This window comes from Phalacrocorax carbo, chromosome 17 (assembly GCF_963921805.1).
Source record: "Phalacrocorax carbo chromosome 17, bPhaCar2.1, whole genome shotgun sequence".
Taxonomy (NCBI): Eukaryota; Metazoa; Chordata; class Aves; order Suliformes; family Phalacrocoracidae; genus Phalacrocorax; species Phalacrocorax carbo.
In genome coordinates this window covers 5,847,043-5,873,907 of record NC_087529.1, presented here as the reverse complement: position 1 = coordinate 5,873,907, position 26,865 = coordinate 5,847,043, and the positions used below count along the sequence as shown (strand labels likewise).

The following is a 26,865-nucleotide window of genomic DNA, read 5'->3' as shown; positions in this document are numbered from 1 at the left end:
GACCCTGGCTGAAACCCTAGTGTGGGGACAGCAAAGGGGAGTGGTGGGTGCCCCGCGTGCCCACCATGCTTTGGGGTGACATTGCTTTGCCTGCCGAGGTGAAATAGGGGGGAAGGGTGCCAGGGCATCCCCAAAGCATCCTCGCCTGCCCCCGGGCTTTTCCCGAGTCCTGGGCTCTCGCTGCCACTCACTCACCATAAGCTCCGGGTGCTCTTGTGTTCTCCCACACCAGGCACCAGAGGGAACCTGCTCCTGAACCAAACATCCTGCCAGGTGGAAGCAGGAACTGCTCCTGGATGGAGACAGAAGCTCGCCAGCGATGGGTCTCTCTCTGCACTCGCTTTCTCAAGAAAGTCATCAGATGCAAATTCTGCACCAACATGGGCAGGGAGGCAACAAGCCAGGGCAGCTTTTGGGCATCTGCAGCCGTGAGGGGTACAGCTAGAGCTGGGCTAGAGCTGGCATTTCCCTCCCCACCCCGATTTCTTTTTTTTCCTCCCTGTAAAGAAATGTGAGCAAAAAAAGCAAAATACAGCCAAATGTTAAGAGTACAACAGGACAGGACTTTATTATATGAATTACTATTAAACATCTTTAAGAAAAAAATCACTTATGGAAATAAATTCTAAAATAGCAACACTCACAAACATCACAGATTTTTTCGTTTTGTTTTGTTCTTTTTAAACATTGTATAGAAGTGATACAAACGTCACTGAGAATTGTACATTTTTACGTAAGAAATGCATTTTGGCTCCCAAGCCGGTTTGAGTGGCCTTTCTACTTGTTAGACCTGATTTTTTTTTTTAAGGACATAAAAATAATCACTCTTCGTCCTCCATTAAAATGATGCTTTGTGCCTCCAAGGTATTTTGAAATGGCTACAGTGACATCATTCAGAGAGGCTTTGCCTAGCCTAGGATATTTAAGGGCAAGTCGTTAGACTGTGTTAGCAAAGACATCCCCAAGCCCCCACGAAGCGTACGCTGCCAGCCCGCTACCAACCCTGTGTGCTCACGGGTGCTGTGCCCACTTTCGGCGCAGGACCCTTTGTGGTTGGTGCGTGTTGCCGGACTCACCCAACACAAAACCTTTGCTGGCAGGGCAGGCAGAGCCAGCGAGGCCAGGGGGTTCGCACCCACCGCATGCAGCGAGCACAGGTTGCACAGTGACACCTGTCCCCTCCCCACGGCCCCCATGCTCCACTTCATGGCTCCCAAGCTGCCCTTCCTCTCCCTGCTTCCTCACAGGACAGCCCTGCTCTCTGGCGCGGGCTCCGTCGGGTCCCGGGTAGCACTGCTGGGAGCAAAGGATGCCGGACACCTCAGGGATGTGCTCAGCCAGCCCAGCCCGAAGCAAAAGCAGAGGCAGCCTGCTGCCTCCAGGCTCCTCTCCACCAGCAAACTACCGCTGGGTTACAAAGGTGACTCGGAGGCAACGTGTCAACTAATGTGCAGGCTGAGCAGACAGGGGAGAGGAGGAACAGCAGCATTTACCGCTACGCCACTGGACGCCGTTAAAAGCCAGTGGTTCCAGCAGGACTGACCTGTGACGCGATGTGAAACGTGGCTTGCTCAGCGCTAGACTGCCAAAGAGAGCTCAACGCGATCCCCCGCAGCCACGGCACAACGCAGCCCATCCTCCAGCAAGGACAAGGAGCACAGCAAACCCTCCAAGGGCTCAGCAGTGGGAAGACATGCTGCAATCGCCCGGGCACAAGTACCTCACTGCCTCTCTTCCCTGCGTGCCAGACCAGCCCTCCAGTAACAACCTCCTTGGCAGGGAGAAGCAGAATTTCCTTCCTGCAAGAGCCTGAGCTCCTGCCCGACTGCCTGTCAGTGCTTCCTGCACTCATGGAAACTTTGCTGAAAGTTAAGCCCTCGGTAGCTAAGAGGCGCTGGAACATTGACAAGCTGATCTGGTTCCAAGCTTGATTTTCTTCCAAATATGCAGAGAGCTGCTTTGGACTGGGAGGGAGTAACGGCAGCCTCCTACAGACCCCAGAGCCAGCGGAGGGTAGGAAAGGAGCCCCTCCTCTCTCTCCACCAGCCTCAGGCTGAGAATAAAAGTCCCACCCAGGGACTAAAGGGCCTTCTGTTCCCAGCAGCAAAGCCCCAGCTTCACACTTTTCTCCTTGTGCCTGCACATGCACTCGCACCCCGAGCCAGGCAGGGACGCACACCCCTCCAGACACCCACCTGACCCCACACAGCCCAGAACAGCCCGGTGCAAGGCACACTCTGTCTCTCCAGCACCTCCCTCCACCCGACAGCCAAGCATGCAGCAGGGAGCAGGGCAGGCGGGGAGCCTGCATGCATTGAGGCAAGGCCAGCATGGCTTGGGATGGCTTAACCTGTCAGCAGGGCTGCCACGCCTCAAGGGATGCTCCTCTCTGCTTCCTTCAAAAGGAAACGAGCAGACACCAAAGCTGGGATTGGCTCGGTGGGGTGGGTCTTTTGCTGCTTTGATTTTAGGAACCCAAAGCTCGCTGGGAACCCGAGGCGCTTCCAGCCCCGCACAAACAGCCTGCCCTTGCCCTCACCACCCCGGGGTTTGGCTAAACCCCGGTGCTGCTGGGAGCGCTTGGCTTGTGCTAACAGGGCAGTACCCAGACCCCTCGAAGCGGCCCTGGTCCTGGCCAGACACCAGGGAGGGGTTGAAGCACACGGGTCCCCACTGATCCCCGCTGCGGCTGCGGGGGCGACGGCACTCAACAGGTGCACCGGCTGTGCTGCTCGCGGGGAAAGAAATCTTGGCGTCCACTTCAAAGGCATGCGGACTCCGGGTGGGTTTGAAAAGGAGCCTGTCGGGAGCCAGCGCCTGCAATGTGGGCTTTTGTTACCAAACCCCGCGGAGAGGCAGGGAAAACAGTTGCGTGTGTGTTTGATGGCTGGGGTTTCTGCGTCTGCCGCCTTCGCAGCTCCGATCTTGCAACATTTGTGCTGGTTCGCAGGAGCCAGAAAGTGAAACAGGCACGTCTATAGCCACCTCCTGCATTTAGCAGTAAACAGATTATGCCGATAAAGAAGCAGAAAATATGCTGGCGGGAGTGATTTCTGACTTTACGCTCATCACTCATTACTTACACAGGGAAGGAATTTGTTTACGTAATTATTTTTAGCCTGACAGCATCTCGGAAAGCTGCAATGATTCAAGCGCTGCCTGCCAGCCGTCCCAGCCCTCCACCATGCTCCCCGGTGAAACGAGCCCCCGGGGCGGGCACGAAGAAGGGTGCTCTGCTCCCGCCACCCAGCCAGCCCCGACCCTGCACCAAACCCGGCAGCGCTCGCAAGCCCTTGTGCAAACCCTCCGTACCAAAAACGCCTCCGCCGGCCTCAGCTGCAAACCCCCTGGGAGCTCAGGCTTTACATCTTACCTATGGCGAGGGGCACCCCCGGAGCCACTGAGCGCCCTGCCTGGCGGCCAGGACCACCAGCAGCACACCGGCGGAATGTGTCCTGCTTCGGCAGCGAGGCTTAAACTGATGCGATATCCAGCCCTTGGTGCTGCCCCGCTGTCCTGCCCCACGGCGGCACCAGCCAGCCGGGAGGTGAGCCGTACCACGGCCCACAAAGCGTCCGGACTTCAAGGCAGTTTTAGCAATGCCGAAGGCAAAGGTGTAATTCAAAGTGAAATGCCTAGGAAAAGAAGGCCTTTCCTTTTATAAACGATTTATATTATTTGACTATTACCTGATCTGAACCTCCGCTCATTACTCCTAGCAATAGTAGACAACAGCTGTTAGGTTCTCTTTCTCACATGGTGTTTTTTTTTTTCCTGTGTGCGCAGAGTAAAGTTACATCAGATCGCTACAGAGATATGTTCAGGAGTGCTCCGGCCAAGCAGATCCCACATGTGAATGCATCCTCATTAGTACAACTGATTTTCATTCCTCCTGCGACGCCACTCGGACCGAGAGAGCAGGCGGGACGCTGCTCCTCCCAAGTCTGAGCTCCACTGCCTCCTCCACCGCAGCTCACATCAACTGCTGGCACTTTTTTCCTTTTTTTTTTTCCTTTTTGGCTGAATTGCTAGATAGGAGTTGTTTTCAAACCGCTGGTAAGAAAACATTGCACCTCACTTCAATACTTGTACTTCAGAGGAGTACAACAGCAGAGGGGGAACAGCCAAAAAACTGGGTTATCTGTTGGGTGGTTTTTTTTCCTTTTTCAGCCATCTTCTTATGAAGCTTTGTGCACGTTCTGTGCCAGCAATAAACCCCAACGCTGGGACCTGGAGGGGAAGAGAAGGGGAGGGAAGGAGAATGGCACATGCTCAGCCTCAATCCTGCTGCGGCCAGCACCGGTACCGGCCCATCATGGCACCCAGGGCTGTTACCAGCTGCAGCACCACAGCTACCAACAGGGCTTGTCCCCACCCGGACACGCTCTGGACCTGACCCTGGCTCCCTCCTTCAGCCAGGTAATATGGATGGACAGGGCCGTTTGCACACTCACTGGGAAGCGTACATCTCCAGGTGCCTCTCACCATTTACTGCCCTTCTTTCGGCATCTCCTCCTCCTCCCGGAGCTGCTGCCTCCGTGCTTGGAAATCTTCATCTGAAAGGCAGAGGCAGGCAGGAGCTGTTGGGGGCTGTAGCCGCTTCCACACCAGGACACCAGTCACCACACCACAGTCCCAGCCCCAGCAAGGTGCCCCAGCGGGGAGGCAGCCTGGCCCATGCCCTGGGGCAGGGATTTCCTCACCCAGACAATTCCCAGGGACTGGGATGCAGGGACTCTACCAGAACACGCCTGAGAACACTGGAAGGAAGTTTTGGCTCATAGGGGCATTTCTGCCATGCAGTCGCAGCCGAGCCACCCCTGGGGTGGTCCAGGCTGGCACAAAACCCACTGCCAAGACCCACCTCTGTGCAAATCCGACTGATGACAGATTTGCCAGGACTGTGCCCCAACCCCACGTTACACACCCTGCAGGGCTGCACATCCCAGCTGCAAGCCCCTGAGGCTCCCCAAAAGAGGAGATCCCATCCCTGGTCACTCCAACAAGCACATGTTCGCAGGCGAGCCACATGGGACCAGGGCGATCCTGCTTGGTGGGTGGCCATGCCCTGGCACAGACCTCATGGCAGCCATCCCCAAGCAGGGCAATGGTGTGGGGCGGGACGGGGCTGGGCACCGCAGGACCTCCTCAGCTACCCGTGCTGAGCACAGCACACCCAGCACAACATGGCATGGCACGGCACAGCATGGCATTACTTACCGCATGAATGTCCTTCGACATCGTCGAGAAGATTTGCTGTGGAAGCTGCTGTCCCCAGCCTGCACCCTCCGCTAAGAAAAAACAGTCATGGGGCCAGGACATGGCCAGGGCATAACAATCACCCTTCCCAGCCCTCGGCCCAGCTGCAAGAGGCAGCCAGGAGGCTCCAGCCAGATCACGGCCTTGGGGAGTCCCCAGGAGCACCTGAGCGAGACCACTCCAGCTGTGCTCCACCCCACCCCCCGCAGTTCCCCAGACACTTTTAGGATACACCTGGTGCTTTAGCAAGTGTTTTCTTTTTGATTTCCTCATCTTCGCTTTGGAGAAGGCTCTGGCAAGTTCAAACAGCTTCTTGCGCGTGGCTGGAAGGAAGCAGCCCATTGAAGGTCTCACCCCAAAACCCTTCTCAAAGCTACCAGGGGCAATGGGGAGGAGACAGCCAGGGCCAGCGGCACAAGAGCCACCTGCACCCCAATGCCCCACGGCAATGCCCCGGGTTTGCCCGGGAGCACCAGGGCTGTGCAAGGCTGCCAGGCTCAGAGAGCCGGGTCCTGCAACCAACAGGAACACGCTGGTCCCTGGCAGGGGTGCTGCTGTTTTTACCCTTTCACTAGAATTTTCATGACTTTCCCTACCCATGACAGACCCACATATCCCCAGTGTCTCAGCTGGCCGTGGCCCGAATCAAGCTGCCCAAAGACTGTCTGTTTTGCCGCAGGAGAAGCAGGCTGTGACTTGCTAAGAGGAAACAATTAGAAAAGGGAGAGTTATAGCAAACCCTCTGCTTGGTTTTCTAGGATTCACACAAACCCTGCTCAAAAATTCCCCTATTCCCCAACACCACCTGCATCCTCGACTCACGCCACAACACACACATGCACCAGGGACAGACGGACAGTGCAGAGCTGGGTCATCAAGACCCAGGTCTCCATCTCCTGTCTGTTGTGCTGGCACCCAGTCCCAGCGTGCAGCACCAGAGCTCCCTGTTGCTGGTAAGGGCCAGGAGGAGAGCACCACAGGGTGGGGATGCTCCAGCCCTGGACTGTAAAATGCAGACAGAAACTCAACCCCAAAGCACGGCTGCCAGGGCCGAACACTGAGCACAACGTGCCACTGCAGCGTGCAATGGCCTGTGCCTTGCCCGCCGACGCGCCAGCCCGCTGTGTGACTCGCAGGGTAATGGGGACGCGTGTGCCCAGCTTCCAAGAGAGGTGACAAGAAAACCACACACAGAGGTACTAGCAGACGTGCGTGTGCCAGCTGACGTGCACGCACAGGCACACGCGCGCAGAGCGGGCACGCTGCGTGAGTGAGGAGTGCCACAGCGCTTGGGCGAGCACCAGGCAATGCTGCCGGCTCTTCCCCTGCCCACCCTGCTCCCACCTCCCCTCCAGCCCTTGCAGGCGTCCCACTGCCAACACGGAGCCTGCAAAACAACTCACATTTTCCCATGTGTTTCAATTTGTCTCTGAATAAGGCATCGTCAGACACGGCACTGCCGGCCTCGCTGGTTACAGAGGGGACTACGTCACCTGGAAGGCAAACATCTGGTCACCGGGAGTGCGTGCGTGGCGAGGGGAGGCTCAAGATAAATAGTTTCCATGACCCAGTTCCAGCGCTAGTGAAACACAGCCCTGCCACGAGCAGAGCTGAGCAAGAGCAGGCAGGACGAGGGCACTGGCACGCTGGGGCTGGCTCTGGACAAGGACCCTCGGCAGATATAACCCCCAATACTGTGGGTGCAGAGACGCCAGCTTGCAGCACACCACCAGCACTGCTGCAGAGCAGGAGGACTCCTTCTGTGCTGCTCCAGGGACAGTAGCCCCAAATTGCCCCAGGCACTAATTGCACTCTGGGTATTAGATCGTGCCTATGCTCATTACCCGGGACAGCAGGGCCACCAGATCAGGAGCAGAAGTTTAGGCACCCCAGCAACTCAGTCAGGTGGACCAGAGACCCCAAGAGCCATGTCCTTGTGACCCTCCCCACGGCCCATGCACCTTCGCCAGGTCTGGGTGCCCCCAAAGCGCCGTGCACCCGGCCAGAGCTCCACCATACCACCCAGCCACTGCGTCTTGCCCACCCCCGCATGGGGACATTGACAGACACCAGCTCTAATTCTGAACCCGGGCAGCTGCTCCACTCCCCGAGGTTAATCAGGATTACCCAGGAACAGTCATTATGCCTCCCAGGCACAATCCCCAGCTCCAGCCAAGACAAGGGAGGGCTTTGTTTCCTCTCGGAACTGGATCCCATCTCCCACCCACGGGAATGGACAGAGGCAGGACACAGGAGCACCTCCATGTGGGGAGGGAGGGAGGGCAGAAGCACCCATCCCCATCACCCACCAGCCCCTCTCCCGCACTTGGGGGGCAGCACGGAGGGATCAGCCAGTTTCCTCCCCCCACAGCCACCTTGCAGGCAGCCGGCAGTGGCAGAGGGCTGGGAACACTGGAGCTGCAGAGAGGTGATGCTCACATGCATCTTGACAGTTACCTGATATTACAGAGGAGAAACCAAAGTCGTTGCTGACAGCGACACTGGTCGATTTGGATTTTTTTGACTCATATTTCAATCGATCTGAAAAACAAAAAGCCCAGCGCCCGGCTCGATCAGACCCTCGAGGCAGCGCACACGGCTCTGCTCCCCTCTCCCCTCACGGCCCCCATGGCCGCAGAGGGGCAGGCTCACGGCAAGGGAGGGAGCTTGGACCTCGCTTCAGCACAGCAACCACAGGCACTGGTCAGAGCCTGCAACAGCAGGCAGGAACACTCCTCTCATTGCAACAGAGGAACCACCCGCCCTCCACAAGCACACAGTGAACACACGGGTGGTTTTCCAGCCACGGCATCCAGGGGCAAGCCCTGCAGTGAAGGTGCTGCCAGGACCCTGCAAACCACCAGCGAGACCTCTGAGGGAGACAGCCCCTCGGCTGGGGGGCTCGGAGCCGGTGTCAGAACAGGGAAAGGAAGGGCAGCTCTTCGGTCAGTAGCAGCAAAACCACTGACACCCTTGAGCCTTCCCCGCGGTGCCAGGTGAGCAGCGACACAGAGCACGGTGACAGGGAAGGAGCAATCATGGCAAAACTGCTCTCCAGTTCAGGCCCTGCCAGCACCTGGGGAGCGCACACAGCCAGGGAAGGCGCACTGGCTGGGCTGGCCTTGGAGGACATTTCCAAGGCTCCTTGCTGTGGATTTTGCTTGGCTTTGCCAGAGACACTGCAGAGAGGTGGGCAGGGGGAGGAGAGCCTCGTGGCTGGCAGCTAAGCACCAGGAGCAAGAGCCCAGGGAGCAGCCCACTGCCCAGCGTCAGCGGGTCGGACCACCTGCCACCAGCCTGGCTGCATCCTGCGCTGGCTCTGCTTTGGCATGAGCAACGACGCCACAGGCAGGGCAGTGCTGCCGGCAGCCAGTGTCGTGGGGGGACATGCACCCAAAAAGCAGAGGCACAGGTTTCTGAAGGCACTTCTCACCTCTCTCCAGGGCAAGGAGGAAATCCCGGTTCCTCTGGAGCTCCTTCATGAACTCTTCGTTCTGCAGGAAAAGCGCGATCCGCTCGTCCTCCAGGTACTGCTTCCACCACCGCTCCTGCTCCAGGGAGCCCTGGCCCTGTGAGGCGAGCCCCCGCAGCACGGGCTGCCGGCAGCCGTGGGAGCCCTGGGCAGGAGGCAAACACGGCAGAGGTCAGTCAGTGGTCTCAGTGCCTGTGCCGGTGTGTGCAGGAGGATCCCTGCAGCAGCGCCTTGGGCTGAGCTTGGCCTTTTGCTCCTCTCTTACGCCGCTGCACCCCCAGCCCCAACAGCCATCGACCGCTGCTCCCCAGTGGGGTCCCTCCCTCCTACACCCAGCGCCCAACAGCCCAGGGCACTGTCCGCCCAGCTGGGCTACGTCCAGGATGGTGCTGCTGCAAAGGGGACAGGGCACCACCACCTCTGCCCAGTGGGAAGGAGGACGGGGTGGAGGCAGGAAGGGACGGACATCCCACACGGCAAACGGGGACCTCTCAGTCCGGGGTCAGCGTGGCATGGGGAGGAACTGCTGCCTCCAGAAGAGCTCCTTTGCAGAGCACAGACTTGCAAAGATTTTGAACTTTAAACCGTGGGGTTGAGCCAAGACAGAATGTGGTGTGGAGGCAAGGGAGAAGGGTCTCAGCCAGCGCTGCTGCTTTTATTTCCTCCTATCTAAAAAGCAGAGACTGCAATTTCCTGATGACAAACGTCCCTGCACAAGGCACCTCATGCTCTTCCCCGGCTCCCAGTGCAGTCGCACCTGGGGAGCAGCAGAGCCGCACTCTACAGCCACAACCTCATCCTCGCCTACAATATTTATCTGATTTGTAGCTGCTCTCAGAGAGCCATAAAAAGCAAAAGCACACAATTACCGGGGAAAGAAAAGGGCAGCTGCTCCTCTCCTCCCCCTGAGCCCAAATGAATTGGCACATCCCTATTCCCAGAAAGGTAATATAGCCCACAAAGCTCAACTTGCAGGGCAATCATTTATAAAAACGTGGCAGGCTGCCTTCGGAGCCAAAAAGGGAGGGAGGAGCCAATGCACAGGGAAGCCAGAGTGCCTGCAGCCCCCCTCCCAGCTCCTTGCCATGCCAGGAGGGCACTGGCCCCATTTGCGGGCTGGCTGCTGTGTTAGCAAAGAGGCCAAGGGATGCCCTGGGGATGTGGCATGCACCGAGCCAAGCTGGGTGCCCAGCTCAGTCTGTGCTGGTGCTGCTTGCTCCCCAGAGTGTGCTGCCCACTACCTACCTGGCTGTGGGCAGAAAGGCACCTGCACCCCAAGTCTTGTGGCTCCAAAACCACCACGAAGCACAGGGGTACTCTGATTTCCCATGGGCAAATTCTCTGGTTTGCACTAGATCTTCCACCCAAGTTACACTGCATCAGCCCTGAGTGCCCTGGCAGTGCTGCTCTCCCCAAGAGCATACGCTGTTCCTGCTGCTCCTCAGCAGGGTAGCAGGTAAGATTGTTAAAAAAATTAAAATATTAGGTGCTTATTGCAAGTGGCATTTCTGGCATTAACGGTTGGTCTAACGGCAGAAAAAACATCAAAGCCTCCCTGGAAGATTCCCCTTTCACACCTTGCTCACTTCAGTCTCGCCTTGAACAACAAGAAGCGCTCCAAGACTTTCAGTATTGTCCTCACCCAGCAGCCAGATGCTTTCAGAGCTCTGACGCTGCAAGCTCAGGGTGGCCGAGGACCAGGTTTGGTGCTCCGTGCCACACCGAGGAGCTGGGTTGTGGGCTGGAAGGGACAGCAACCCTCACCTGTGCGCCAGCGGTCTGCTGGGGCAGGATGCGGAGGAAGTCCTCGGGGAGGTTGCCCAGGAGTGGTGGGTTCCAGTTCCTGTAGCGCCCAGGTGCTGGGGTGCTGCCGGGCCCTGGCACATCCGTCCTGCGGGGCAAGCACAGACAGCACCTTTGGCAAGGGAGAAACCCACCGACATGTACGGCAGCAGTGGGGCACAGGGCCCAGCATGCCAGCCCCCTGCCTGGCTACACCAGCAGTACTGGGAACCACTAAATGACAGTGTGCCTCCCAAACCCATGGTGTTAGCATTAGCTTGGAGAGTGAAAGGCATTCCTAGCGAGTTTGAAATCTTTGGGAGCTGCTTTTCAAGCCCTACCCCACAACTGCGCATGCTGGATTTCCCTTCTCCTCCCCGTTTTGCTCCCAATCCCAGAAAACAGCCACGTGGGAGCCCTAGCACTGCAGGATTTTGCTTATGAAGCTGATGAATGTCTCTTCACCAGATGTTACACCCAGCCTGCACAGCCAGCAGTGCCTTTGTCCAAGGGGGCTGGCACAGAGGCAGCCAGGGTACTGGCACTTGCTTTCCCACGAGCCCTAAGCCTATGGCCGAGGTGGTGCTGCCACAGGAGAGCCTGCACCCTGCACGGCAAGAGACCTCCAGGGGCTCAGCGACCCAGCAGCAGCAAGTTAAACTGACTCAAGGTCTCTGGTGCCAAGAGCCGTGATGTGCATGGCCCTGGCTCCCCAGCACCTGGTGTTTTCGAGCAGAGGCGAGCGCTCCCCGCCTCCAGTAGCTGATTTTTCCCATTCCATGCGCTGCCGGAGCAGCTTTCCAGGCCCTTCAGCTGTTCACTTTTTAGGGCCTCAAAGGGATTTTTTTTAGCCAGCTGTGAGCTTCATTCATCTCCCTTGGCTTCGTCTCACCCAACCCTAACAAACGGATGCCAGATGCCCCTTGTGGGGGCCAGCTAATGCACAGCAAGACTCCCCCGGGCACCGGCGCAGGGTGCTTTGCCGGTACCATGAGCAGAAGGCGTGGTGCAGCTGCAGCGCGGGGCTGGGTGCTCACCTGGGCGGTGGGGTGGGCGGCGCACGGGGGTAGTGGCTGCTGAAGGCCTGGCTCTCGTAGGCAGGAGGGGAGTACACGGGAGGGGGCTCCTCGTCCGAGCTATCCGGCTCCAGGGTCCGCTCCAAGATCTGCAGGGCAAGAGGACAGGGTGAAGGCGAGCCAGGGAAATGCTCCGGGCTGGGCCGGGGCCCCACATGCAGCAGCAAAACAGGGACAGGACCGGCTGAACGCCGCTGCAGAGAGGATGGGCGCAACCTCCTGGCATCTGTCCCCCTGCACCAGGGTGCTTTTGATAGGGTTTGGAGGTGTTGCTTTCAAGGGACGAGGCAGCACATTTTGGGTGGGTGGATGAGCCTGTCCCTGGGTGTACAGACCTTGGGGACCCTCTGACAGCAGCAAAAGGGTCTCTGTTGGGTTTTGGGGTGGGAGGGAGGGAGAAGAACACTTTGGCTTGAGCCTCAAGCACTGTCCAAGACAAACCAGTCAGGCTGCACACTCCAGATCAGCCAAATCAGGCACTCAAATCTCTGCCTGCCTGCAGCATCCAAGCAGCACCATGCCCAGGCAAAAAAGAGGCAGGATGAGACTGACCTGCCCACTCATGATGTGCCAGCTGTGGCGGCCAGGAGTCCAGATAGGGGACCCCCACCCATAGCCACATGTCAGGGACCACCAGCGGGGGTTACCTCGGGGGGGATGCTGTCCTCTGAGTCCGAGCTGTCATCGCAGCCGCTGCTGTCCAGGTTCATCTGCAGGAGCTGATCGATGGTGGCATCCACGGCACCGTTGTTGGCCCTCAAGACGCACTCGATGATGTCGTAGTCCATGTTGGGGAACATGGTTTTGAAGTCCTCCATGGCCTGGTTGAACTCCAGCCGGCGGACCTGCCTGGCGGGGCGGCTGTTGTTGAGCTCCTGGGCGGAGGAGCCGCCGCGTGAGCTGCTGTTGCTGCTGCTCCGACGGAAGAGGCTCGTCATGGCGGGGCGGCTGGCACGGGGGCACGGTGGCTGCGGTCCCGGCCGCGGCAAGGCAGGTGCCCGCCGCCGCTTGTCACGGGGCACTGCCCCAGCAGCCAGCGGGGAGCATGGGCGGGCAGCGGGGGTCCCGCTCCCCACAGCCGGCAGCACTGCGTGTCAGCCCCCAGCACGCTGCAGCATCCTCCCACCTGCAGAGGGGAGAGGGGAGAAAGTCACTCATGGGACAGAGCACCCGGAGGTGATCCCCATCTCGGGGGGGGGGACACATATTTGATTCAATTCAACCGTTCCAACTGCATCCCCCCAGGACCAGCCCATCCCCGCAGCAGAGCCAGCACACCAGAGCTCAGATGCACAGTGCCCAGTGCTGTACAAATAAAATGCAAGGTAAGAAAAATGGCATTACTTCCACCGCAGAGGGCTCCCCAGATTTAACATTCCCAGGTTTGACATGTATTTATAAACACAGTAAAACCTCTCTTTAAAATAAAAAATGGAGTGGGCCGAGAGACTTTCAGAGCAAGGGGCTAAAATACTTTGCAGCACAGCAAATCGACCCTTGGGAAAAGCCACCAAATCCAAGATTAACGTTCACTTTAAAACCATAAACAGATTATACAGCTACTGCTTCTCATTTGGAAATGCAGGGCCAAATTCAGTTCTGGATTAACTCCACTGTTGAAACAGAATTACCCCAGGAACACTTTTGATCCTTAATATCATTTTCAAAGGCTTTTTCCTAAGCGGCAGGCAGAGAGTTCACAATAACTGTCCCTAAAATGGCATTTAATTCCGAAGAACGTGCCAAGCACATTTCTTAGTGAAAGAGGGTGTAATCAGATTCAAAGCCATTAAGTGGAGCAGTCAGCTCTGAAGGTCACCTGGGCTCTCCCCTGCCCATAGCAAGGCCATGTGTGACAGCCACGTCCCCCGCACTTGCCCGGCCTCGGCTGCTGCACCGGCTCGCAGCCCTGAGCTGCTCCATGGGCTTCCAGAGGCTGCTGAGAGCAAAACCCACTTGCAAAACCTGGGAAACCTGGCACAGACTCTGGGAGAAGGTATATTTTGGCAATACTGGTTAACCCGTTTTTGTCCCCAGGAATAGCCCTTCTTTGGCTAAGAGGAATCGCTGATGCCCCCGGAGGGCAGGGGAATGATTCCTGCTCCATGGGCACACTCCGCTCTCCCTCCCTGGCTTTTTTGTAATCCTGGATGCATTTGCACTCCAGTGCATTGAGTGTGCTGCTGAGCCCCATGAGCAAGCTCTAACAGCAGCCCTGCGCGAACACTGGCACCAGTGCCTGGCCAGGCCCTGCACCCCAGCTCAGGGCAGCAGCCCCCAGGTTGGACATGATGCTGTGGGGCCCTCCAGCTGATGCTCCTCACAGGCACTGGGTGCCCATGCTGCAAACAGACCTCACCGTGCAGGAAAGCAGCTGAGGACCTCAGGCACACACTGACGGCCCCACGGGGACCCCACCTCCCCCATGGCATTTGCTCACCCCGCGGAACAGGACCCATGGAGAAGCAGTAGGAGGTTCACTGCCAGGCTCGAGGGGCCGTCTCCACACAGCACTGGGAACCCCCAGCTCGCTCCCCACTTGCTAACAAAATGCATTTAACAGATCAATCAGCCAAGAACCGCCTCCATCCCCAGGATCTGCTCCTGTGTGCCGGGAGCCAGACACGGAGCAGCGTTGTGTGAGTGGAGCAGGAACAATTCCGACAGCCCTGCCCAGCTCTATTCACCAAGGACAAATGAATCTGCTGGAGTTAATTAATAAAATACTGCTTCTCGATTCCTCCTCTGCTATCATGACTCATTCATAGCAAAAAGCCGGCATTGTTCACACCTCTGGTATTATACTTTAATTGCAATATTGCATGGCTGGTTTGGTCACATATTAAATTGAGTTATAACACATTCACAGGGTACACATGCTCCTTAAAAGATTTGGCTGCTCCAAGAGGATGGGGAAAGAGCCTGGACATCAAGAGGAAAACAGGTTACATAGGCAAACCTGCCTATGTGCAAACCCGCACATTATCCAGGTATGAAGGTGAGAGCTTCTGCAGAGAACCATTAGCTCAACAATGCCATGCTAGCCCATAAACCTCAAATAGTAAAATCAGCCCCCGAAATCAGGAAATGGGCTTGGAAATACCCAGATCTATTTAAAAATCCTAAGATATATAAAGTAACAAAAAGCAACAAAAAGGTTGGGGGTCTTTGTCCCCCAGCGTTTGACCTTTGAGTGTATATTTTAAGGTTGTCTCTGTAACCACGAAGGCTGGGAAATCCCATTTACCAAAGCCCCCCAGCCCACCACACACCAGGTGCTGGCAATCCCCCTGCAATCCCTCTGGCCCGCCGGGGAGGGACCAGCTCCTCCTGATGCAAACGCCTCTGTTCTGGGGAAGGCATTAGTCAACGTGACACGAGAGCCTGGGACAACTCATTGAAATCGCAGCCCACGCTGGATAGCGTGACTGAGAGCAGTAACGCGCCGAGTAACGGAAAGCTTCTGGTCAGAAGATGAACTAAATTAGAGATGGGGACAAGATATTTATATGCCAAAAAGGCTCTGCTGCACATCTGGCTTCGAACAACCCTGAGGGATCGCGCTGCTGGGACCTTCCCAGTCCCTGAAATATGGCTGGCGGCTGCGGGACTTGCAGGAGGCTGCTGCAAAGGGTGCGTTCAGCAAAACCGAGGTGCAGCCGGTGCCCCAGCACAGACCAGGGCCACTCCGCATGCCCCTCAGGCAAACACCACTGTGGGCAGAGTTGATGGCAGTGAAACACTGCAAATGCAGGCTTTTAAACCCATATTTTGAAGTCCTGCTGCTAATCCAGAGAAATACAAACCACTACGCTGGCATGAGTTAAAATCCAAGAAGAGCAAGTCACGACATCAGCAGGAGTTAATTTAAAAGACAGACCAGTAGTTGTATTTGCAGAATTCTCCCCAATTCCTGCTTGTACACATTAGCATTGTCAGGTGAACAGTGAGGAGGGCAGTGGGACTCCCAGCTGCCAGCGTGGGGAAGGGGCTCAGCATGTTTCTGGCCCTTGTTTCTGTGATGTCAGTGAGGGGCTGGGAAGATGCCAGGAAAAGCAAAATCCTTCAGATTTCCCAAAAAGGAAAGAAAAAAGTTCTGGTATCCGACTGTCAGCCTAGTCACGAGTATGGGCTCACTCAGGGCACGGTGGGGTGTGGGCTGGGCTTCTCTTCGCCTCATGCCCCCTGTTTGCAGAATTAGGCTGCGATGACTCGTTTAGCTGTTGCCTGATCAACTTTCTTCCTGCCTTAAAATAGTTCTTGCTCTGCTATCATGCAAAAAGGATCCTGAATGCTGTTATTCATTCACCCAAACCCAGGCACAGGCGTAATCCTTTGCCCTTCTGTTGCGTCCATCACAGGAGGAGCTTAAAGGCTCTGCAAGCTCTGGGTGTGCATGTCCCCATCCCGCGGGTCACGGGGAGCCGCAAGGCGGCAGTAGGGACCCCAGTGGGGCTGGCACTGCCCCTGTGCCCCCATCAGCCCCGGCAGCATGGGGTAAAACCTCCCCGTGCCGGCAGGGTCGGCAGCTGCAGAGCACGGGCAGTGCCCAGTCCTGGCTCACCCCGGGGACACGGCAGCAGCCCCCAGCCAAGCCACCCCCACACCCAGAGGCAGTGGCTGTCCCAGCGCTGACCTGCACCACAGAGGAAGTGCCAGGTGACATCCCAATGCCAGGCTGGGGGCCAGGCACGGAGTCAGCACCAGCCCTTCTGCCACGCCACTGTAGCATCAAACCCACAGAAAAAGGCTCCCACGTTACCACTTTCTTTTCCTACACCAGCTTTCTTCCAAGTAGCTCTGTGCTCTGGGATGAGGGCTAGCACAGAAAATGCCCACGCAGGTTTTGCTGTCACTGCCATGCCAGGATGGCACGGGATGCTCTCCCGCACATGTTCACAGTTGCTTTCTCACTGCACACTGCGCTCAGGCACTGGCACACCTTCGGGTCCAGCTCCTGCCTTTAGCTCTCCATTTAAAAACCATAAAATAAGACCAAACAAAAGCTAACCTTCAGGGAGAAGGCTCACCCCTGCGAGCCCATGGGTGCACCCTGCCTTTTCTCCTGCCCAAGCCCCTTGCCTGAGCCAGAGCCAAGAACAAGACCTCGGCAGCCGCGGAGAAACCCTTAATTACACTCATCAGCGAGCAGATAACGCATGCCCAGCCTCGGGGAGCACGTCTTCCTCTGCTGGCCGGCATCCCGCCTCTACAGAGCTGGTTTTCACCCAGCCCTGGGAGCCTGTTACTCGATAACTCGCAGAAATGGACTTTTCACACTGAGGGACAGCCTGAGAGGCTGTGGGTGCTTCACCTCAGCTCCAGCCAGGAGCAAGGATGGTGCAAGGCACAGAGGAGGGTGCCTGCAGCTCGGCCACCGGCCGTCCAGGAACAGCATAGATGAGCAGCTGGGTAATCCCAGGGGTTGGTCAAACTGGTAATGTCATGCTGGAAACAACAGTTGCTCAGCTCTGTGAGGAGCGCAGCCCAAAGGGAGGAACAAACAGCTGTAAAAGCACTGGGACTGATCTCTCGCAGCCCTCGCAGCTCAGGGAAGAGCCTTAGCACCAAGTGCAAAGGAGAATATTCCCTTCCCCAGTGTCTGCTGCAGCTCGGACAACAGATGGGATTGCTCAAACACTGCTAAACCAGCCCAGCCCTTTTTCCCCTTCTCTTGCCACGCTGCGTTTGTAGATCACCCCTGCAAACATGCCAGAGCCAGGACACCCCGTTTACAGCCAGGTCGGGGGTGACACCGTCGAGCGCTTGTTCCCCCCCTCCCGGCCCAGCGCTCCCCTGAGGGCACCCATCGCTCCGTGCCGGCTGCGAGCCCAGGCCCGTAATGACTCAGCTGGGGCATGAGGAGCAGAAGTGCAGAAGGCATTTCCATGCACAAGATTATCTGGAGATGAGGGCTGCCAATGCCCCGGTTTCTGGAGGAAAGGCTCTTGGAGGAAATCTCAAAACTAGGGAGGTTAAACCAGAAACAGCGGCTTTGGCCAGAGCAGATTTGCAGAGCTCTGCCTGCAGCCAGGCCCCTGTAAAGGGATTGCTCAACACAGGAACGAGAAGTCCGGGAACACGGTTGCTCGGCAGCTGCAGGTGTGACTATAATAGGATTGAAATTGTGATGAAAAGTAAATGACTGGGAACAAAAATTACAGTAGTGTCTTATCAGCAAACTGAAAGGCAGAGCACATGCCGAGGATGTGCAGGATGGGGCCTGATCAGTCTCTCCAAAATCCCCTCCATCACCTTTCTGACTGCCTCAGGGGATACACATGCACACCTCCCAGAGCCTGCAGCCTGGGAAAACTACTTGCAAGCAAATCCTTTTTCACAAAAACATATAAGCACCTGAGGATCCCCTTTAATACTTGTTCTACCACGTATTAAAATGGCTGGGTTTAAGCCCTTTTCAAAGTAAAAAGCAATCAGGGAGGCGAGCAGAAATAAGCCCTATTTGAAAACCTGTGCAGCACGTACCTCTCTGCAAAGCAAAATTCCCCTCTTGGCTCCAAGAGTAGCATTCAAAGCCAGAGCAGCAGCCAAAAGGGGACCAAGGAGAGCCATGGATCTGGTCCCAGCGCTGGGCATTGTCAGTGTTACCGCTCAAGCGCTCTCACCTGATGGTTTTATTGAGGAGCCGGTGGCCAGGCCTGCACTCTGAAATGCACGATAACCATGTTTAAGAGAAGCACCGGCTGCCGCTGCCTCAGGGCACCCATTGCTCACCCAGCCTCGGCCAGCCATGCCATCCTGCTGGACAGATTTATGAGGACCCTTTGAGAGCCGACCAGATGTCAGCCCTCCACAGCACCCAGCTGGCTCATAAACCAACAACACCCAGCTAAAACCCAGGGGCCGCATTCAGCCAGGCAGGGCTCTGATGGGGACCCCTCGCCCCCCTGGAGCAGCATCCACCAGCGCCAGGATGCAGCGGGATCCACAGGACTGCAAGGGGGCTGCCCAGCTCCGGTAGTCCCAGCACTGCTGGCCACACCGGGACGCCCCCAGCCCTCTCTGCCAAACGAGGGCAGAGCCATACCCCTGCCCTTTGGCACTGTGCCACACTAATCCCCGGCTTTCACACATTTGCCATGCCAGAATTACAGCCCCCGCCCCAAACTAAGCCTATATTAATGAGGTAGCACTAGATCTTAATCAAAAAGTCGCCTGCCTTGCGAGGCTGCCTTGCACTGGTTTCGTTGAAGGTAATTTGATCTTGGTAGGACGACATTCCTAAAATAGTTGAGGGAATTCAAACATGAAATAAGGTTTCCAGGAAGGGATTAAAAAAAAAAAAAATAGGTCAAGCAAGTGTGAGCGATTAAAGTAACCCAGCATCCCTTTGTATGGCTTAACTGCATCTCTGCTCAACTCTATCTTGTATCAACATGTAATAAATTAGATGCAAGTGGTTTCCTAAAGAAAAGAGGCTGATATAAGATGATTCCATGAGGTGGCTGAGCATTGGCAACCTTTCCTCCTCTGACTTTCACCACTGACATCAAAACACACACGTCCCAACTGAAAAATCAGCTTAGCTCTTCTGTGAAACCGCTACGAGGAGCAAGCGCTGCCTGGTGCAAAGGCGCTCACAACAGCAGCAAGGTCCAGCTGCCTCTGTCCTGTGGGAAAGCCCTGCGCCCATTGCTGAACCCCCTGCCTCAGTTTACCCACCCATCTTGAGCCTCTCAGGAGGGAAGCCCAAGCACTCCCATGCCCGCTCACATCCCCCCCGGCGCCAGCCGCAGCCGTCATGCAAAGCCCTCACACCATATGTCACACAAACCCATCTTTAACCGCTTATCCCTTCTTCTCCCTTTGTGCTCCCAGCTCAGCACAAAAGCACCACGAAGCAGCAGGGAGTGAAAGAGAATAAAAATTCCTGCGGAGACAAAGGTGTGCAGCTATCCCCAGGGCCGGTCCCAGGTCAGGGAGCACGGAGTCAGCCCTGGGCAATTTTCGGGTTAGATTTGGTCAGTGAGCACCTAACAGGGAGCAGGCGAAAGCAAACCCAGGCTGGGGGCAGGGCTGGCCCTGCTCCCCAGCTAATTAGCGGCACTGATTCACAAATGCTGATTTGCCGTTTTAGGTCAAGGGTCAAAGAAATTAAAGGACAGGAGAGGAAAAACAGAGAAAAAGCCTGAGCAGAGGCAGCCCCTTCCCCTCCAGCTCTTTGCATAGCAGGAACACACTGTGAATGGACTGGAATGGACTGGGATCAGACGGGGCTGACCCTGTCCCAGCCCAGTGGTGCAGAGCACCTCTGCAGGATCTGGCCCTGGGCATCCCACTAAGCCGGGGAGCCCGCAGGGACAGGCAGCGCAGGCCAGGGCCGATGCAGGTGAAAGGCAGCACCGAGGTACCTCTCAGCCACCAGCATCTCCGGCGGCCGTTCTGCCATCAGGGTTTAAGGGCCATCGTTTAACATGTAAAGGAAAAAAAAAGAAAACAAATGCTTATTGATTCACCCAAGGCTTGGTGGAACAGTGAGACCCCTTGTTTCTGTGGAAACAAAATTAGTCGAGTAAAACTCTCGCTGACAACATGGAGAATTAGTGACCAGGACAGGCCCCTGGCCTTTAGGGTCTGGTAAGAAGATTTAAAGGTGATCACGGCACAGGCTGCTGGCAACCCCTTCCCTTGGGGCACTAAACCACAGCCTAGAAGGAGGAAAGCCCCTGGGTTTCCACACCATGTGCATGGTGAAACCCACTGGGAACACTGGGAGGATCTGCACGGGAAAGTCCTGCACCTCCGTCACCACGTCTGCAGCTTCAGGTGTCCCCGGGCACAGGACGGGGGCGGCACAGGGGGACAACAGGGAGATTGTGATGAGCAGACAGGAATAAGCTGGTGTGAAAGAGGGGAGCCACAGGTGTTCGAAGCTGTCACCTTCCTGTGGTTTTGCTTTTTTACGACAACTTGCCCATATTGATGAGCAGGCGTGCGAGTGCAGGGACTCTGCAAGGCTGCTCATCAGCCGGCTCCTCCTCTGCCCTCCAGGAAGGCAAGCGGGTACAGACAACCTGGCAGAGCCTCTCCAGGGAAGCCGAGGGAGCCCTGGGGCTGTCCTGCGGGTATTTTGGGTGCAGAGGTAGAGCACGATACCGGTCTGCCCTCCCAAGCAGGACCCCTTGCTTCTCCCTTCCCCCCAGCCCCTTGCTGTGTGGCAAGGCAGTGATACATGGCATAAAGCCAGCAGAAGGGCTCTTGCCTGATGCCTGCCCGCTGTGCACCGGCCGCCCCACGCAGTCACCCATCCCTCGGCATCCAGGATGAGCCCGTGCTGCCGCCGCACTGAAAGCAGGAGCCGGCTGCAGCCCTGCTCAGCCCGCAGCAGCTCTCAGCACCGCACTTACAAGTCAGGATCGCTTCGAGCCAAGACCAAGAGGAAGAAAGAGACTAATTAAGTTGCAAATGGAGGAGCTTTTTTTTTTTTTTTATGAGTCACTAAGCCATATGGCTGATGCAAGCTATCCCGCAAAAGCACCGAGCCGACAATTTGGACGCTACCGTATCCTCGTTGTCCTGGGACACGGTGTCACACTGTAATTGCGCCAGTCTTTTGTCCTCCCTTGTGCCGGGTGACATTGCTCAGCAGAGGAGAACCTGCTTGAAACGCTATACCTCGCCAGGGACAGATACTTAATTAACAGCAATATATCAGGCCCTTCCCGCAGAAGCATTTCCAGCCAGCCTCAAGAACAGGTTCCTCCATCCCCAGCAGAAGAGGGCTCCCAGGAGAGAGAAAAGCCCTTAAAACCCAAAGTACCAAGTTTGCTCCATTCCTTCTGCTCCATCACAGCACATCACAGTTTTATACTGAAATTACACTGGATGCTAACCTGGATTTGAAGTCAGGCCAATGGTCAGATAAGCTCTCAGTCTCCTTTTGAGCTCAGCAGCAGAGTCTGCTCCCGTGCCAGCACAGCCCCATTTTCTCTGTGGCGAGGGAAACCCAGAGCCCCCAAACAGCGGCTCTGCCCACTGTCCTCTTCGCCTGTCAGCTGCTTGCTGTGCCAGGCCACCAGACTGTGCCACGTTCTTCTTCAAAATCCCATCTCACTTCTGTTTCACTATTTTTAAGTTTGCATAATTAATTCACGTACAACCCCATCTCTATCCCGCCCTGGTTGCTTTGCACTGGCCTGAGTGTGGCAATTGCCAGCCAGGGATCTTCAAAGCCACAAGGATTTTATAAGCAACAGATTAGGCTCCAGGAACGAGGGAATCCTCCCCAAAGGCTGTCCCCCATCCCCACCACTGCCTTACAGCCCAGGCACGTGCTCCCACACGACCCGTCTCCATCAGCCAGGGCTCCGGCCACCATTCCCCCCCACCCACGCCCAGCCTGGCTCTGCAAAGGGACAAGGGGGAGCACTGGTAGGGTCCTGCCCGCAAGCTGTGCCCAGGCTCCTGGTCCCCCCCACCCCCTCACAGATGGCACCTGGAGATGAAAGCAGGATTGTGCCCAATGGAGGAGGGTGCCAGTGCAGCCTGCGGTGCCTCCCAGTGCTCCCAAGAGCTCCCTGGCTGCTGCAAAGGTTGCGCTTGCATGTGTTCAACTGCTGCCTGGAAGTGTGGTGGCAAAGAAAAAACCCACCCTTATAATTGACTCTGTAACCAAGGCAAATATTAAAATCAGCTTTAAGCCTGAATGTCCCTGTAACCCCGCTAGCAGTGTGCCATGCTCCATTTTCAGGAGAAGATCTGCCTATTTTCCCCCCGCTCAAGCTCTGCTTTCCTCGCCAAGGACAGCGGCAAGGCTCCATCGCCAGCGTGCTTGCGTGCCCAGCTGCATGCACCTTCCCTGGGGAAGTGAGTAAGGGCAGGGATCGACAAGCTGTCAGGCAGAAGGAATAAATACCACTTCCAGGAGTCAGAGCTCATTTCCCAGCAATAAAAGCAGACTGGGGCTAGGGGAAAGCACCACTAATGGGGATGCACATCCCATACCACTTCAGCTGCCAAAAGGAAAGGACCTAGGGGCTGCAGCCTGGAAAAATAAAAGCCATCAACAAATGCTTCGTTTTAAGCAGTATAGCCCTAGACTAGGTTCAGATCGGCGCAGAAAGGATCTGCCCTTCCTGACGCGCATTATTGCTGTGGACAATGCCCTCCACGTGCCAACCTCGTCTCCCTGGCTCCTAGCTACAGTTCCTCCAGCAGATGGGAAAAGAAAACGTTATTGCTTCCTCCCAGGGAGGGGAATTGCTCAGATCAGCATCCTCCCTTAACCTCCCCACCCTCCCCTCTATCCTCTTCAGTCCCATTATCCCCACTCTACCCACACAAACTCCTCTGGGGACCCAAGGAAGGGCCAGAGTATCCATTGCTCATAAATGCCACCTAGAAGTGAAGACCTGAAGCTTTTGTGCCTCCCAGAGTTATTTGTGAGTGGATTTTATAATCTTTTCCACCTATTCTTGGTGAGCTTTGGCAAGGAGGGTCCTTACCGGTGAGCCAGCAGCCTCCCTTCCCTCCACCGGGCTCACACACTGCAGCTGCAGAGGATGTGAGAAAGACAGTTATCTCCCCAAAACAAACCCCAGAAGATAGAGGCAGAACTGCCAGCGGTGGGGACATGCCAGAGCCCAGCCACACACAACTGTGACAGGAGGAGACAGTTCCTGCAAGGCAGTTAGTTTGGGTTTTAAGACGTTTGTTTGTTTGTTTGTCACTGGGCAACCAAGAGGATGGAAAAAAATATCAATGTCATATTGTCACCTAGGAGTCACTGCTCAGCACGGGCTGAGACGCCCTGTTCCTCCCGCCACCGAGCACAGGGTGGCCAGGGAAGAGCCTGAGGCACCCCAAAAGCAGCTCACCCCAGTTCTTGCTGCCTGCCCAGCCCTGCCCTTGTAACTTCCCCATCCCCACAGCTGGGGACACCAGTGGCCTGGGGACACCCGTGGCCCAGGGACAACTTTCTGGGCCCTGGAAGGCAGCACAGGAATTTGCATTTATATTTGCATTTCCTAATTGCGCCTGCGGGTTTCCTGGAGCAGCGGCTGGCTTTGGTTTCCATGGCAGGTTTTGTGCGGACCCCAAGAACTGAGGGAGGCACAAAGGGGCCACAATGGACCTGCCACTCACCCTCATCAAAGGCAGCCGGCAGGGCGGGACAGGGGCATCGCGGATGGGAGCACCGCAGCCTGCCCCTCCTCGACACCGCCAACCCCGGGGCGGATGCGGGGAGTCCCCCGGGCAGGGGAGGAGGCTGGCCAGTGGCCGACACTCATGGGACACTGGTGGTTTCAGCACTGCCGGAGCAGCGATGGGGACACGACACCGGTGAGGCTGCTCGATGGAGGAGACAAATCTCAACTGCCATCACCCGGAGGTGGCAGCTGCCCCGCACCCATCAGAAGTGGTACAAGAGCCAGAGCCAGACCCAGACGTTCCCCCTGTTCTCATTTCCCATTATTTTTAGCCAGCTTTCCATCCAGCTGGGGTGGGTTTCTTTCCCCTTCCAACTTCCCTATTCCTCTTAGGGACCCTCTTGCCAGCAAGGCTCCCTGCCCTGGCTCACCTCGCACACCACCGTGCCCACTCGGCTCCTGCGCTGACCCCAGGAAACCGGCAGACTAGCCAAAACCGGGATGGAAGCCTGGAAAAACCTGGTCCCCGAACCATTGCTGCAAGCCCAGTGCCACTGAGCAGAGGCAAGGCTCTAGCCAACACCCCTCCACACCCTGGCCACGGTGACGGAGACACTGCCCCCCCGGTCACGCCGCAAGAGAGGGGCCCATTACCACCTCACACACCTGTGAGGGGCTCCATGTTACTACTTCAAGCTTTTTTTCTTATTTTATAGTATACAATTATCACCTTCATCATCATTAACTCGTGCTGCCCAAAAGCTTCCCAGCTCTGACCACAAGCACCCCACGATGCTGGCCAGCAATCACACCCAGAGGGTTACAGCAGCAGCCCCCTCCCCGCAAGTCCTGTCCCAGGATTTTACCCTCACAGCACAGACACCGGGTGCAAATGACCCTCCAGCTCCTCTCCCGGCTGTTCCCCTCTGAACACCACCGTCCACAGCACACAGCAGCCCCTGTTATCTTTCGCCCCGCAGAGGGTGTTTGTGCAGGCAGATAAGTGCTCGCTTATCATGCTGGGAAGCCCTGCTCGCTCCCCACATGCTCTTACCAGCCCAGGGCGGAGGGGAACCGTAGTGCCCATGGCACCACGACGGCAAAGCCCGCTCAGCCATGCCGTGGACCCAGTCAGGGAAAAAAGTTAGATGTTGGTGCATGGGTCAGATGTGTTTTTTTTTTTAATTGAAAGTTCTTTTTTAATAAAATGCTGAAAAAGTCAAAACTTTCCTGGGAAGTTTGTGGCTGGGAAGAGGATGGGCACCTTCGACCAGTCTTTGGAGGAAACACTTTTGGCAATCAGAGGCTCCAGCACTGGGAAGGGGCTGCAGGCTCCCAGGGATCGGCGTGAAAGGCTCTGCCAGCATCAGGCACATCCCCACCGCGGCGGAGACAGGCACTGCTGGAGCGGTCAGACATCATGGCAGGGAAGGCCACAGGAACAGGGCGCACAACGACAGGGAGCAATGAGAAAGGCACAGCGAGCCCACAATGGGCTGGGTCTCCTTTGCCATGAGGACCACCAAAAGCTTTCCTCTAGCCCCACTGCCGGCACCAGCTGATCTCCCCTCCCAGAGGTGCACGGCTCCCCTGGGGTCTCGCTGCCCCAGTGATGGGCTCCAGCCAGGCGCTTCCACAGGAAAACCTTCACAAGAATCACAAAAACCTTCACAGCAGAGCAGATGCTGTTTCAGCCTTTGTGGTTACAGACAAATGAGGAGGAAGAGGAGGAGAGGAGAGCCACAACTTCCCCAGCACCGGGGCAGCCTCACCAGCAAAGCCCCAGCTGCAGCCTCAGGGGTCAGCCCAGGACGGCGGCTTTCCCACTCGGATATCCTTACCGCTCCGTCCCCCATGTTTGTTGCTGGTGGCAGCAGCAGGAGGAGGTGTGAGGAGGAGGTGCGACTGCTGCTTTTTAAAAAAATAATAAAAAGGAGCCTTTCCAACCCGCCTGACGAGACAGTGCATGAGAGCGCTGCTTTGAATGGTGACTTCCACAGGCGAGGCAGCCTTCAAACCCTTCTCCATCACGATGGCCCACAAGCCCATCGGTGGCAATTTCAGCACTGGCCAGGGACCCTGGGTGAGGAGCAGCCTGGCAGGACGGTGCCCTCCGTCCCTTTGGGGAGCTGGGGCTGGGCTCATGGCCGGGGGTCCACAAACAACCCTGAGCCCAGGAGGTGACCACCAACCCCTTGGCACACTGGGGCCCTGCTGTGGTTCCTACGCCAAGCTGTGACCCACCCCAGCAGAGATGTCAGAGGTGTGAAGTGCATCACTCCACAAACCGGCCGCAGAGGAAGGGGATGACGTCTTGCAGCGGGAAGCCACCAAAACCCAAACCCTGCCCACACACCCCACGCTCCGGAGGGGTTACGCTCGGGGAGCGGCGATGCACTGTGGGCAGAGGGGGACGCGGGTGCTGCCGGCAGCCCGGTCCTGCCCTACGGCTGGGGTCTGCCATCCCGCTCATGGCCCCACGGCGGGATAGGGACGCTTCACCCTGTGCCCCCACCCACACCTCCCCAAGGGCTCTCCCTACGCAGGACGGCCTCTGCGGGACCCTCCCGCGCCCGGCGGGAGCGGGGCCCCAGGCACGGGCGAGGAGCTCCGCCGGGAGGCGAGGAGCCGGGAGGAACGGCGGGGCCAGGCCGCCGGGCTGCGGCCGCGACCGCCCGGCTCCCAGCCCGGCTCCGGAGGAGGTGGCCGGGCAGCGGCAACAGGCGCGGCCCCGCACCGGGCACCGGGCCCGGCCGCAGCCGCCGCCGGGCGTCCCCGGGCCGCTCCGCCCGGGCCCCAGCGGAGGCCGAACCGGCAGCACTCACCGCCCCCGGCTCGGCCGCCCAGCCCCGGGCTTGGCCGGACACGGCCCCCGGCTCGACCGCGCTGCCCCGGGGGCCGCCTCCCGCTCCCCGGCGGGGCCCGGCAGGCTCCGGGCCGCGGCCCGCGCAGGCCGGGAGGCACCGCCCGCCCCGGCCCGGCCCAGCCCCGCGGAGCTCGGCCCAGCTCAGCTCGGCCCGGCCCAGCGCACAAAGAGCCCCGTCCCGCCCCCCCCTTACCGGCGGTCGGCGCCGCGCTGCGGGGGCGGCGGCGGCAGGCACCAGTCACGCCGGGAACCATGGAAAAGAGCCGGGACGGGAGACGTACGTGGCGGGCGGGCGGGCGC

At 57.4% G+C, this 26,865-nt stretch overlaps 1 protein-coding gene and 1 long non-coding RNA gene across 6 annotated transcripts in view; one reads left to right on the top strand and one right to left on the bottom strand.

Moving 5' to 3' along the window:
• LOC135316083 (uncharacterized) overlaps window positions 1-549 on the top strand; it is a 3,981-nt gene extending 3,432 nt beyond the window's left edge. The window contains exon 4 of the long non-coding RNA XR_010375539.1: window positions 233-549. This is a non-coding gene — a long non-coding RNA (uncharacterized LOC135316083). The remainder of the gene's footprint in view (window positions 1-232) is intronic.
• On the bottom strand, window positions 543-26,865 carry CUEDC1 (CUE domain containing 1). Of its 5 annotated transcripts, none has more exons than XM_064467846.1 (11): window positions 26,759-26,865; window positions 12,237-12,715; window positions 11,551-11,678; window positions 10,496-10,622; window positions 8,693-8,876; window positions 7,717-7,800; window positions 6,663-6,752; window positions 5,492-5,582; window positions 5,221-5,279; window positions 4,455-4,556; window positions 543-4,230 (listed from the first exon to the last, which is right to left on the bottom strand). In XM_064467846.1, exons 2-10 carry the CDS (start codon window positions 12,525-12,527, stop codon window positions 4,489-4,491), a joined length of 1,122 nt encoding a protein of 373 aa, XP_064323916.1. In that variant the 5' UTR covers window positions 12,528-12,715; window positions 26,759-26,865; the 3' UTR covers window positions 543-4,230; window positions 4,455-4,488. The 5 variants fall into 5 exon arrangements, with proteins under 5 accessions (XP_064323916.1, XP_064323919.1, XP_064323918.1 ...); XM_064467849.1 differs by having other exon boundaries at window positions 4,486-4,556; XM_064467848.1 differs by lacking the exon at window positions 26,759-26,865 and adding an exon at window positions 24,566-24,685.